The following is a 14,270-nucleotide window of genomic DNA, read 5'->3' on the forward strand; positions in this document are numbered from 1 at the left end:
GACTACAAAATGACGCCACTCGCGACTTCTGAAAAGCTTTACACCGAATGCCTGAAATCTGCACATCGGAAATGGTCATGCCTTGTTCTTGGTTTACGCATGATCCTTGATTACTGAGGCACTACATGTGTTTACCTTTCTTACTGAAGTCGCTCTGGATAAAGAAAGAAAGATAAAGAAAGCCTACAACTCAGGCTTTAAGTACTAGCCATCTAGTCTGCTATAACTAACAGACTAGATGATACACATTATAAGGCCAATCACAACATGTTTGAAATAGTGCAGGAAAAAGTTTTAATCAACACTATTGAAATCACATTGCTATTATCTACATCATTCTGATATATTTGAACATTACATATTACAAAATGAAAATCTGTAAAGAACACCCCTATTTACCCCGGATTCCAAACAGGGAAAAGGAGGGAGAGGGTGCGACATACAAATCTCCTCCATGAAGAGATAAACAGGGAAAAACATTACGTACATTATTACCACAAAGCCAAAGAAAGTGTACAATATGCACACTTAAGGAAAAGTACAAAATTGAAAAACAATGAATTTATTGATTGGGATGAATGAAACTAAACTTCTGTAAAATTGTATTTGAAATTGCCTTGTTAAGGTATAAATAATGTTTCGGGTACAGATCCATGAAATCACATCTTCACAAGAAGAAACTGTAAGCTTTTCCTTCCAGGTAATGTCATTGCAGGGTAGGAAGTAGGAGGGGGACAGGGCATCTCAAGAGTTCATCTTCACCTCTGTACAAAAGTTAATTTCTCTCTTAAAACCTTTTTTTTTTTTTACCTAGAAACAATACAAAGGGAAATTTCATATCTCACAACAGGACTTTGTCATCTGTGAGGGAGTGGACATACAGGTCCTCCGATGCACTGTTCCTAGGTTCGTCACGTCAGCAATAGTTTATTCACTGGTTGTTTTTGGCTTTGGCGTGTGTGAGGATGTGAGACTTGAGGTTGGTGGACTGGGCAAACTTCTTGTTGCAGCCATCAAAGGGGCAGACATAGGGTCGGTCTCCAGTGTGAATACGCACATGTGTGCGCAAGTTAAAGTCCAGAGAGAACCGCTTGCCACAGCCCTCAAATGTACACTGTAGACAAAAGAGAGAAAAGAAAAAAGCAATATTGAAACAATTATTTTCTCAACTCAGATCGGTCCAACAACAAAGGCAGTAGCCTGAGATTAGAGATGAAAATCAGTTTAACCACATACAGTATATTTCGTTGGATGGCAAAATGGCTACAAGTTATGAGCTTGTAGATTTTTGCTACATTACAAATTTATAATGACATGCCCAAAGTAGGGATACCAGGTTCAAAGTAGTTATGGTAGACAGTCAAGGACCATAGAATGTGTGAAACACGTTACATTAGAATATAAAGACGTTCAGTACATGAAACCCTGGAGGAGTCAAACTGCAATGGCAGGGAGAAGGAACCCACCTGAAAAGGTTTCTCTCCAGTGTGTACAAGCTGATGCCTCTTCAGCTTTGAGCTCTCCACAAACGCTTTTCCGCACTCTGCACAGACATGTACGCGTGGTCCATGGGTATGCAAGTGCTTCCTCATCGCAGAATTATCCCTGAACATCTTGGTGCAACCCTTGAGTAAAAAGGAGGACATTAAAAGAAGGACATTCAATTGCCAGTGCATAGAGCCTCCGCTTGATTCTGATGTTATCTTGCCAGCAGCGGTACCAATCTTAAAAACAAACCTGTCAAGATTTGTTAATGGTATGAATGAGTCATAACCATTTCATTTATGAGTGATCATAGAAAATCTTGGTTGGCAAATGCATAAATCAAACGATTCTTATACAATAAATTAAGGTTGCAACGTTTTACAAAATTCACGGTTCGGTTCGATATTTTGGTGTCACGGTTCGATACTTTTTCGATACAAAAAATAAACAGAAATGTCCTTGATTTATAAATGTATTTTTATAACTACGTATTTTTTTTTTTGTTTTAACTTTGAACAATACGGTGCCCAACCTCTAGGGTAGTGGTTCTCTAAGTGGGCTCTGCAGATCCCTAGGGGTCCTTGAGGGAGAATGTGGATGTGCATGGAGTGGTATTGTTTATTATTGTTCGGTACAGGGTTGTTCGGTTCGGTACACCCTTGTATTAAACGGTTCAATATGAATACATGTATTGTTACACGGTCACCCTTACAATAAATGCTGGTGAGATGGAGAACAATTAACTTACTTTATGTGGGCACGCTATCGTCCTGGGAGCGTCATCTTCCTTGATCTTTCTTGGTTTCATTCTACAATGAAAATAGAACTTGTTAACACACCATTTACCTTTGTTATCTTACTTTTAGAACAGACTGGACCTGACACTCCCAGTAGGAGGAAAAAAAACTCCACCCACATTTTTCAAATCTGCCTTATGGATGCATCATGCAAAACAACAAGCCACTTCACATTTTAGCCTAGAACTCTTAAACCATGGGTCACACAATCAAATAAGTACCATTCTTTCCCTATGCAATGGCAGATTTCTAGGGCTGTCACAATTATTACATAATCGTCTAATCGCAATTATTTTGCATAAACGTCATAATTGTTTCCATGTTGAGAAATGTTAATAGAATTTCAAAATATGAAATAGCAGATCTACAAGCTCGCATCGCGACACGTTGTATAAAGTTGTCAAATATGTCAATATCTTTTTTTGTATATTTAAGTTATGTCGTAACTGCCATGTGCAACCTCAAAACCTAAAAGCCAAACAGAAATGTAATTTTCAACGACAAATACACAATTAAATTGTTAATCGCAATTATTTGAGTGACAATTAATATAGCCATGTAAAATGTCATAATCGTGACAGCCCTACAGATTTGTCTGGTTTTCAGGCCAACTCATTCTTTTTGGAGTCATGTAATCAAGACGTATCAGTCAAATTTGTCATATTCCATTCCCATTGGCTAAGATTGGGTTCCAAATCAGTGCTGGCACACAGAAGCACCTAAATGACCTCTAGCTGTAGCTGAGCTATCCGTCAAAAAGGCTTCTCTCTAGTTATCACTCACCGTGCAAACTCTGCTAGCTGTTTGGGGTCTGACAGGTCAATGCCGGGGATGCCGCCTGGAGGGAGCTTCTTCCCTGTCATGTATTCAGAGTAATCTGGAGGAGAGTTCTCACCAATGATCTGTTCTTCGTGGTCAATGTCCTTCTTGTCATCTAGTAATGAGGTAGAAGAGAAGATCTTTTTAAATAAAAATAATAATAAAAAGTTCAATTTGCAGGTAAGTACATCAACAATAACACTAAGATTATTCAACTCATCTTATTTATTAATTTACCAATTACTAATTTATTTACCAATGATCTTTTTTTCCCATAGGTCTACTGAATTTAACAAATAAGTTAAGAATTTATAAGCATGGCTAGAGTTCTCAACAGGCCTGAAAACTAAGGTCCAGCCCTAACTGGGCCAATCCAAGGTGTCATTATGCACTTATTGTCCTCAAAGTCACACATCCAACAAGCTTTGAACTGAGCAGATTGGACCTTATGTTCCATCTCTCAATCGTCGTTGAATCGAATCGTATCACCATGAATGAACCAATATCATCCATGTATCGTATCGTCAACCATGTATCAGGATGTGTATCGTATATTGCTATTAAGTTACAATTTAGCAGTCCACCCATCCTAACCATTTTGCTACCCAATACGCGTTTAAAAAGCTGTATGTGAGGAATCAAGGTTGAAATTGAATTTAATTCTGAATCTTTTATACCATGCACCATTAGCCATTGGGTCACAGATTTTTTTGTTTTCCGTTGCAGAATAATACGCGTTTAAAAAGCTGTGTGAGGAATCAAGGTTGAAATTGAATTTAATTCTGAATCTTATTTATACCATGCACCATTAGCCATTGGGTCACCAAACAGATTTTTTTGTTTTCAGTTGCAGAATAAAACTTTATACATTATCCATAGATTGTTTTTTTCCACTGATGAAAAATTACATTATAAACACTTTCACAACTTCTTTGCACAAAATTTGGCAATGACTTCCAGACATTTCCCGAAAGGTTTCCATTCTCCACTTCTTGCATGTGTTCTCAATGGGATTGAGTTCAGGTTTAAAAAAGGCTTGTGAATGGAACCAAATATTTTAGAAGAGACAAAAACTGGGTCAGGTATATAAAAATCACACCTTGTTGTGAACTGAGTGGTGGTCAAATAAAAATAGTCAAATAAAAAGAGTCAAATACATGGATTGCAATCCGCGACGCGTTGTGAGCTTGTAGATCAGACACATTTTGTCACGGAACACGCCGTGATGAAGAAGTATAAGCCAGGATTTACTTGGGTGATGTGATGTGTGTTGAACGGACGGACGGACGAGGCTGCAGTGCAGACTGCACACAACAGCGCCGAAAAAGGTAAAGTAGTGGGAACACAAGCAGGAAGCTCCATTCAGCGGCAGCCACTTCCAATCAAACCACAACATTGCGTATACCTCAGCGTCGGACTTTTCTCCGTGCTCAGAGTTATGTCTCCGGCTGCAACATTAGCGCGAGCACACACACAACGTTGTGCGTGCTGTTGCAGCCACCCAGTCGCGGACGTGTGTGTGTGTGTGTGTGTGTGTGTGTGCGCGTGTGCGTGCGTGCCCTCCTTGCTACGTGTGTGAGCCTGCTCAATAGCGCCCCTCCTTCAACGTGTGTGTGTGTGTGTGTGTGTGTGTTTGTGGTCTGTGTGTGTGGTCAAGAGAGGTATGACAGGCGACAGACATACAGACAGACACGACATCGTGAAACCCAATTACAGGAGTGGCGGTGAGACCACCACTCAAAAACTGTCCTTTTTCCCTTAAAGAAAGAAGAAGAAAAAGAATAACATGCAATATTTGAGACATGTGGGAAAAGGTCATTTGGATGCTAAAAGGGTAAATCTGAAAACGAAAGGATTATAACTGGCATTTTCTGTGTCAAAGACTGCAGATACCTCTATTAATGAACAAAGGACTTATAGCAAATATTACCATTACAATATAGAGCTTCAACTTTTTCATGAAAACCTTTTTGTTTTAACTATAAAATATCACTTTCACTACCTTTGACAGTGATTCCCATTTATAATTTTATGTAACCACTTTGTCTGCCCTTAGACTGGGAGGTTGGGGGTTCCTTCAGAAAATATTTACCCAATGCCTCCTTTCCTTTGGATTGAGGGAAGGCCCTGGGGAAGGGGTGTACTTGTACATCACGTTGCCTCATGCAGCAATGTAAACAGCAGATAGGTTCCTGACCTATGGGCCAGGCCACACAGCTCTGGAACTTACTTTCACACACCTGTTTATATGATGTCAAATGTGCACACATTGGCTTTTGACACCTTCACACTTGAATATTTGAAGACATTTGATCGTGTAACAAATCTAACTTGCAATCTTATAGAGGCGAATAATTCCTAATAATTTGTGGAAATAATAGGCTACAGTACTTAACCACTTGATCCCCAGCAACCTTATTATTCTGGGGCAAACATGCAAAAGTAGTGAAGAATACTTGCACTGATGTGCAATGACAGAGTTGACACACACATGTTGAACCCTTGTTCTGGCTCCTTCGTTTGCACAGCACACTCAATATCTAAATCAATAAACCCTGTAATAGTGACAGACAGTGACCACTGCCACTACAGTGACCCTAAGCGGTTGTGCTGTGTGTCTAGATATGCATCTATAGAGGATTACACACTTTAAACTCAGATCTGTGGCTAATAAAAAGGATGCAGGCACGTTTGGGTAATTCAGCCAAGATTCAAGTATTGGTGAAATCTTTCTTGATTTCCACACTCTTGACATCTTTTTTTTTTTTCTTTCTTTTTTTACAAACCCGTTTATTTTAACAATATTCAAGTTCTGTTTTTCAGGATCTGAATCAGTTTAAGTCTGGGGGGCGGGCGTCGGGCCTTGTGATTGTTGTTTGCTTGCAGTAGACAGCAGTTCAACACCGTGGAAACCGTCCCGACCCCTCCTCCTCACTGCCTCCCCGTTGACTCTCATGTTAAAACCAGCACGCCCCCCTGCCATTGACTCGCTGTCATGTTAAACCAGTCACTCCCACTCCCACTGACTCTCATGTTAAAGCAGGCCCCTCCCCCTCCCGTTGACAGTCATGTTAAAGCAGGCCCCTCCCCCTCCCGTTGACTCTCATGTTAAACTACGCCACAGCGGCCTAGCAGCAGCCCCACAGCCAGCAGCGGTGCACTTCTCTCCCCACACCGTCCGCCATCTTCCTCTGCCCAAATAAACGCCATTTTTTCGGGCCGCCATACTTTCTAAACCGGGGAAATATGGCGGCGCCCATCAACACATAAAACATGGCTTCCCATAAAAACAAAAACATTTCAGGGGCTGTATAAAGTGGTTCCGACGTGGTAAACGATTCGAAATTTGCTCGGAAAAGACTAGGCCCAGACGCGGCCCAGTGGCGGGGGTGCAGACACAACCAGAGAACAATGCGAGAGGAATTCCAACCCCGGACTCCTAACTTACCAGATGCCCACATCGTGACTGAAAACTCCCCCTCAAGAGTCTTTATCTGGACCTGCTTCTGCTCCCACTTTCGGCCCATCTCGCTCCCGCTCAAATAAGTCTTTTTGCCCGCTTTCTTGCCACTTCCCCCCCTTCTTCCCCCCGGCCCGTCGACGAGCTCTTGCCGGCCACCGTCACCAGAGTCTGTTCGATGTAGTCGTCCTCCACGGCGGGCACGGGGATGAGGATCTGGTCCCCCGTAGCCGTCGTCGTGCAGCTCCGAGTCGTCCTCGCCCACCACCTCTTCCGGGTCTGCACCAGGATCACCTCCTGGTGGTGGTGGATCGAGTGGTGGTCCGTGTCCAGCGGCTGCAGCGCGATCATGGGCTGGTGCTCATCATCATCATCGTCCTCGGTGTCGTCGTCGTCCTCCTCCCCGACCACGGTCGTCTCGATGGTCTCCACTTCTATCTCGTGGAGCTCCACGATCTCGGCCGGCATCTCCGAGCCATCCGTCTCTATGTACAGAGTATCCCCCGACGCCATCATGTCGAAATCCCCGGTGCTTTGTTCCCCCGCCACTTTCAATGTTTTTGTGTTGTGTGCTGCCTTCTTTCCCCCCCGTTCTTTTAACTCAGCCTGCCCTGTCTGTTCCTCCTTCCTCCTCTCTCACAACACAACTCCAGTCCACACACACTGTTGTTCTGCTCTCGTCGCCACTATGCTCCAGTTCCAAGCTCTCGCGTGATTTCACAGTGTTTGGTATGATGGGCTTGACCCCCCCCCCCCCCCCCCCCCCCCAAAAAAAAAAGAAAAAGAAGGAAAAAAAACACGTTTTAATAATGACCATAAAACATTATGGGTTATAAAGATATATCATTATTTTGAGTATTTACTATTGTATTCTATGTAGATTTCAATTTACTCACTCACATCCAATTTAAAGGACCCCAATGTAAACAAGCATTATATGAGATACTTAAATGGTTTCCAGTGGAAATAAGCTTAGTCTTTTCATGGATCTCCTTTTAGTAGACCTTGTACCAGTGAACTGTACCGTCATGAAACTGTACCTTTTCCTATGCAAACTTCTAATAAAGTCTTCAATCAATCAAAGCCATAGAGCTTTCTGTGTTTAAATCCCATTTAGTTAAATTCAACATCAACTGTATAAACCCCTCTCTCTCTCTCTCTCTCTCTCTCTCTCTCTCTCTCTCTCTCTCTCTCTCTCTCTCTCTCTCTCTCTCTCTCTCTCTCTCTCTCTCTCTCTCTCTCTCACACACAGTTGTTTTTCTAGGGTAGCCTATGCGGGCTTTAGAAGCATGTTGATGTTTATATAACCAACAAAAACGCAAAAACAAACTATGAATTCCTTCTCCAACTCAGAGGTACAAAATACAAATTATTAATGCTAATGCAAATGTCTTGCTGGTCCATGCAGAGAACAAGTTACATAAATATGAACAGCAACAGGTGCCACTGTCACCTGTTCCCTATTAATGGGAGGGGCTTATGTGGTCTCCTTACACCTTTAGCCATGCCTTTAGCTACCTGTGTGTGTGTCTGTGGGTGTGACCCGAAACTGAAGGTTGATGACACAAGACACACACTCAGTCCACACTACACAGCCAGTCGTCTGTTCCTCCAAACAACACAGCAAGGACAGACATGGGGAAGACGGGTAGAAGACAGGACTTTGAATGGGTCTACAATGACCAGCCTCACACATCCAGGAGAAAAGAAATATTGGGTAAGATGATGAACATGACAATGTAAAGACAACTAGACAAGTCTTCTTTCACTTGACCATTATTTAAGATGTATTTCTTCCCTGACTCCAGCCTAATTATAAAGCGTAGCCGGTTAAACCAGTTTACGCACTGTATTGCTGAACCAGTCACCTGTCCACAATGGATTTGAAGTAGGCTCGACTCATTATAGATGATACGACGAGTAGGATACCGCCATGCCAATTATAGCCAATTCATGCATTCAAAACGCAACTCCAGAAATCAGTGGTGGATGTAAATTAAACTATTTCGATTACAATTCCATGCGACGTTTTATCCTTCAAATTATAGCTCAAAACGGCCAATGTTGTTCCATCTAATGCTCTGACTGTCCATAATTTGGAAGTTGAGGGAGGCAAATTGATTGTAGCCTTAGCCTACTATAATTGAATGTTAAAGATTCAGGTGGTTTAATATGAATGGGGGGAAAAAAGATAAATTCTGAAAAAAGTGTTCTGCACATCAAACAAGAATACAAAAATGATTTATGCAACTTAAAATCCTATTATAGGCTATTATATACTGTATAAAAAAAATTCAATCTCAGTTCCTTAGTTTATTTCTTCTCAGTTCTCTGTCTGCTGGAAGTGTTTAGTCAAATGGTTGGTCCCATGGTTGGTCCCATGGTTGATCCACAAGGGTCTTTCCAAGTTCCTTTTTCATTTTCACCATCAGGTTGAAAACAGCAGTCATTGTGCAACTCTTAAAAAGAAAAACTTTAGACACGTCAATGTTAAATAAATATAATTATATATCAAGCCTTCTGTGTGGACATTTTGATGATGATCCCTGAATGAGTGAAAGGACACTAGACATCCCTGCGGGGCATTCCTCTCCTGTCACAGAATAGGATGAAACAAGATCATATAACATAATGGAACCTGTTTAGCCTAGTATCAAAGTCTCAATGTGTAGGCTTAGTACAGTGTCATCCTCTGATGTTCCTTTTATTAAGTCTTAGTCAGACAATATTATTATTTCTACTCCATGAAATACCAAAGTACATAATGTCTCTCTGGTAGTCACCCAGGTGGAAATAACCTCATATATAAACCTATCTCCATCACTGCCTATCCTTTTCTCTGACTTCTAACACAATGTCAACATGCTGATAGCAGGTGCATTTGATGCCTCTGGGCTTGCTAGGTAACAAGAAACATTCTCCACCCACAGCAAACACAGATACAATGCATGTATGGCAGTGAGAGGGGAGGCATTGTTGGTGACTGATCCCTCAAGGAAGATTGTCAAATGCCAAAATAAACAACAGGTGATTTACAGAATACTTTTTCTAAATAGCATAATTCACTTTTCTTCTCCTCCAAACCTTTTGAATTTGGTGGTAAAGAGAGTAAATGTTAAATACATGGTTATCTAATTTGACCACAAGGTTTTAAAAGGGTCAATGTATGTATATAAATGAGTAATTCATAAATAAAGGCATGTTAATCTCTCCTTGGCCTTGACCAATAGCTATATTGCAATATCCATATTGTTGCTCTGGAAAAGAAACATGATAACATCTACTGTAGACAGGGTGTTTGACACCCTCAGTACATCAATTATTAACATGTTTTTGTTTTTATCATGCCCCTGCCATACTTAAAATTAAATTAATATTTTATTTTGTTTTTTGTGTTGCCTCTATGGAAAATGACAGTGGTGATTAGAAGCAAATACTGTAATTAGTCACACAAAGAACAGATCTGCATCATTGCACATAGAGGTAAATCATTGACTTGAAATGACAATGAAAGGTTTCCATTCCACTATGGTTTAATTGTTGGTTTAACTCTGTGAATAGATTAGATGTCAGGTGACACAACAGCATCAGTATAAACAGAATACAATGTATAAAGGTTGGCATAAATTAAAATGTAAAACAATGTTCTCAGCGTTTGTTATCATTAAAGCTGCATTATGTAGCTTTCAGCTTCAACCCTGTGGTCCCAAGGTGTGGGAGCATTACCTGTTCAGTTACAATGTTTAGCATTGTTTGCTATGGTTAATGATTTAACTTTATGACCTAAGGGGGTGAGCCATAGGTAACGATGTCAATTGAAAACGGACCACTATACATATGGGTCAAATATGTTTTTTGTGGAACAAGGATTATTTAGACACTGAGTGATTGAATGAGCAATTAGACTTTGAAAGTGACCGATAACTTATAGCAAGGTCTGAATAGAAATTAAGAGAATTACACAATGACTTTTGGTCTAAAAGTTAACTACATAAAAGGGGTTTGGCCTGGAGGGTGGAGTCCAACTTGCTCGTAGAAAACCTTTTCACCACGTCTCTGGTCACTGAAACCAGGTGGTTTCAGTGTCCTGAATCTCTTTGTTGCTCAGTTAAAAGACGATTTGCACAGTGGCATACAAATGAGGTTAAAGCAAAGAAGCAGACCACATTTGCATCTACTATCACTCTGTGAACTTGTGTTTAAATACAACTGGGCTGTTTGACTTGTTTGAATTGTTCCTTATTCAAGTGTTGAATGAATTGAAGATATTAAAATAAAAGCCCACTAAAGAGCAAAAGAGTGTGGGCAACTATAAATTAATTTCAATATTTAAGTGATACTGTAACTGGTTCACATACCTGTATATGTGACATGGCCTGGAACTATATTCTTGTGTTAAATTGTGTCTCTGTGACTTGTAGGTTATTTGTCAATTATAGTATTACTTGTGAATCAGAATATTACTACCACAAAGGTTAAATTACGGTATACTGTAACTATAATTCATTCGTCCCATTCTCATTCTGTTTCCCACCACCTCTCTTCTCAGCCAAGTATCCAGAGATCAAATCCCTGATGGGTCCGGACCCTCATTTGAAGTGGGTGGTATCGGGCATGGTACTAACCCAGCTCCTGGCCTGCTACATGGTACGCAACCTCTCCTGGAAATGGATCTTCTTCTGGGCCTATGCCTTTGGGGGCTGCATTAATCACTCTATGACCCTTGCCATACATGACATCTCTCACAACGTGGCGTTTGGCAACAAGCTGGCTAAGTGGAACCGCTGGTTTGCCATGTGGGCCAACCTGCCTATTGGGCTGCCTTATTCCGCCTCTTTCAAAAAGTACCACATCGACCACCATCGGTACCTGGGCGGGGACCAACTGGATGTGGACATCCCTACGGACGTTGAAGGATGGTTCTTCTGTACCCCAGCCAGAAAGGTTCTCTGGCTCTTCCTCCAGCCCTTTTTCTATGCTCTGCGCCCCCTAGTGGTCAATCCTAAGCCGGTCTCTCAACTAGAGGTGCAGAATGCCGTGGTTCAGTTCACAGTGGACTTTATCATCTACTATCTGTGGGGAATGAAGCCTATTGTTTATCTAATCGCAGGTACTGTCCTGTGTATGGGCCTGCATCCCATCTCTGGACATTTCATAGCAGAGCATTACATGTTTATGAAGGGTCATGAGACATATTCTTACTACGGACCACTGAACTGGATCACATTCAATGTTGGGTATCATATGGAACATCACGACTTCCCAAGTGTACCAGGCAGCAAGCTACCTCAGGTGAGAGTCGCCATTGTATGAAACAGTAGTTTATTATAGCAAAACCTCAAATCTTTACACCTCCTGAAAGATTAGGCATAATCTTGTTAAAACAAACTGATCAAATTCACACATTTCTTGCGATAAATATTCGATTTTGTACAATAATTATTACACAATAATAGTAGGGAGAGAGAATTACAGAATGTATTACTCCCTCTACATCTATTACCAAGCCGTTTGCAGATAAGACGGGCCTCTGTTCTCTTGGAAGTCAAACAGAAAGACTATTGGGAAATACCATGTCACAATTGTTTTATCAAATGCAAACATTTATCAATTCAGTGGTGGTTTGTAACTGATTAACAGCAGCCTTAAAGTGCTACGTCTCTAGAGAATCATAAATGACAGGTTCTGGTCCCAAATGGGATATCTGACCCTAAAAAGACAAGGGCCCTAAAAATCCCCGCTTGGGGCCTCCGGAGGCTGTGCTTATTCTGCCGCTTCCACCACTGATTCTTACCATTGTAGAATATATGCTTCCTCCTGCACACTGATTGGATGTAAATGTGGGGCCAACAAACAGTGGAATCATGCCTCCCATCAGCCTTTTGTAGTTGAATGACTGTAAAGTAAGGAGTTAACTTGACCTTGTTGTTCTCAAAGCCTGCTCAGACGCAGGTATGTCGTGAAGCTAAGGCAGGTTGAAAAGCCAAAAATACCTGATGTTCAAGCTCACATTGCGTTCATTGCAATGTTGTGATGCAACGTGTCGTGAACTTGCAGTGGTGTAAAGTAACAATTACTGGAGTATTTCCAAATTTCAGTACTTTTACTTCTAATCCACTACATCTCGGAGGCAAATATTGTACTTTTACTTCACTATAACTATACTTTGTAGATTTTGATTATTATTACAAACATACATTAACTACTTCAACCCTATATACATTTCAGAATTTGAAAATGGACGATCTAAAGCTCACAATGCCTCTCGATGCAACGCATTGTGAGCTTTTAGATCTGCTATTTCGATTTTTTTTATGCATTTTATACATTTGAAAACTTTGTGAAATGGGACATTCTGCATACTTTATACTTTTGGTACTTTGGTACATTTTGATACAAATACCTTTGCACTTTTACTCAAGTACATTTCCAATTCCGGGCTTTTACTTTTAACAGAGAACTTCTACATTGCAGTATTAATACTTTGAGTATTTGTAAAACATTTGAGTACTTTTTCCACCACTGAATTTTGACATGCCACTTCCTTCGTTCGATGAACCATAATCTCACATAAACCATATGTGTCTCTTTTCACCAGGTGAAACAAATTGCAGCAGAATACTACGACTCCCTGCCGCAGCACACCTCCTGGACCCGTGTTTTATGGGACTTCGTCTTTGATGACAGCATCGGCCCCTATGCCAGAATCAAACGGGAATACAAAGTCGTCAAACAGGAATAGATTTGAATCAGACTTTCACCCTATTCAAAATAGTGTAAATTGATATGACCCCTCCCCTTGAGTACAACCCAACACATTCTCCCTCACTCATTTGTATGTTTGCACTCATCACTTGTCCTAAAGCTAATATTTAAGTATGTAGGACATCCAAGATCCATGATGGATAAATGTGAATGCACTTCAGGGAACGTGGAGAATTCAAATACAATGGCCTGTTATCTCTTCCAAAGAATCAACTTTTGCAATATGGCTCTGCCAAAAAGTAACCAATTTCCTTCAGTCCAGCAGGCCCTGAGGTGAACAAAATAGCCACAAAGCAGGACTGTCATTTTGGTTTTCTCATAAGTTATTTATTAATTTACAGTTATTTGTCTTAAGTCTCAAATATTTTTTTAATTTGATTGGATCTATCTTTTTTCTTTCTTTTGTCTTAAGTCTCAAATATTTTTTTAATTTGATTGGATCTCTTTTTTCTTTTCTTTTTTTCAAAAGGAAGAATCCCACTTGGCTGTGAGGCAAATGTCACATGCATTTGTGTTTACTAAAACTTGACTGCTTCTATGAATTGTATTATTATTAATATTTTTATTACCAAGTCTATAAACCTCCAGTGCTTTATAGGCAGTTATTGGTCTGTTGTTTTGTTTTAATACAGTGTATATACCGTATCTTTGAGGATGAAAATCAAGTCATACACATCCTCTTTCTTTGTGAATCAACGAATCTACAACTATATGAAAAGGCTCTCACTATCAGAGCAAAAATACCATTGTACTATTTCTATACAGTATGTGCAGAGCAGGGAGGAGATGGAAATGCATCCAAACTTTACCTTAAGAAGAGCCTTTTCGTCAGTGATTCCCTGTTCTGCTTCCATTTGCAACTCTGTTGTGGAGTCAGCTGCAAACCTTTTTATGTCAGAATAATCTAAAGCAGTGTTTCTGAAACTTTCAAATTTCAAGGTCTT

The 14,270-nt window shown here is 40.5% G+C and overlaps 2 protein-coding genes across 2 annotated transcripts; one reads left to right on the plus strand and one right to left on the minus strand.

Annotated features, from left to right (window-relative positions):
• Positions 1-331: 331 nt before the first annotated feature.
• yy1a (YY1 transcription factor a) lies at positions 332-7,180 on the minus strand. Its single transcript, XM_080750038.1, is given in 8 exon segments — positions 332-1,114; positions 1,467-1,625; positions 2,234-2,294; positions 3,066-3,216; positions 6,550-6,691; positions 6,694-6,786; positions 6,788-6,837; positions 6,840-7,180. Coding segments are annotated over 8 exon segments (1,077 nt in total). The 5' UTR covers positions 7,078-7,180; the 3' UTR covers positions 332-931.
• Positions 7,181-8,196: 1,016 nt separating this feature from the next.
• Positions 8,197-13,303, plus strand: degs2 (delta(4)-desaturase, sphingolipid 2; the record flags this gene model as incomplete). Its single annotated transcript, XM_080750441.1, has 3 exons — positions 8,197-8,278; positions 11,111-11,853; positions 13,160-13,303. The coding sequence occupies 3 exons, from the start codon at positions 8,197-8,199 to the stop codon at positions 13,301-13,303; spliced, it is 969 nt and encodes a 322-aa protein (XP_080606567.1).
• Positions 13,304-14,270: the final 967 nt, after the last annotated feature.

Source organism: Nannobrachium achirus, assembly GCF_963921795.1.
Source record: "Nannobrachium achirus genome assembly, chromosome: 20".
Classification (NCBI taxonomy): Eukaryota; Metazoa; Chordata; class Actinopteri; order Myctophiformes; family Myctophidae; genus Nannobrachium; species Nannobrachium achirus.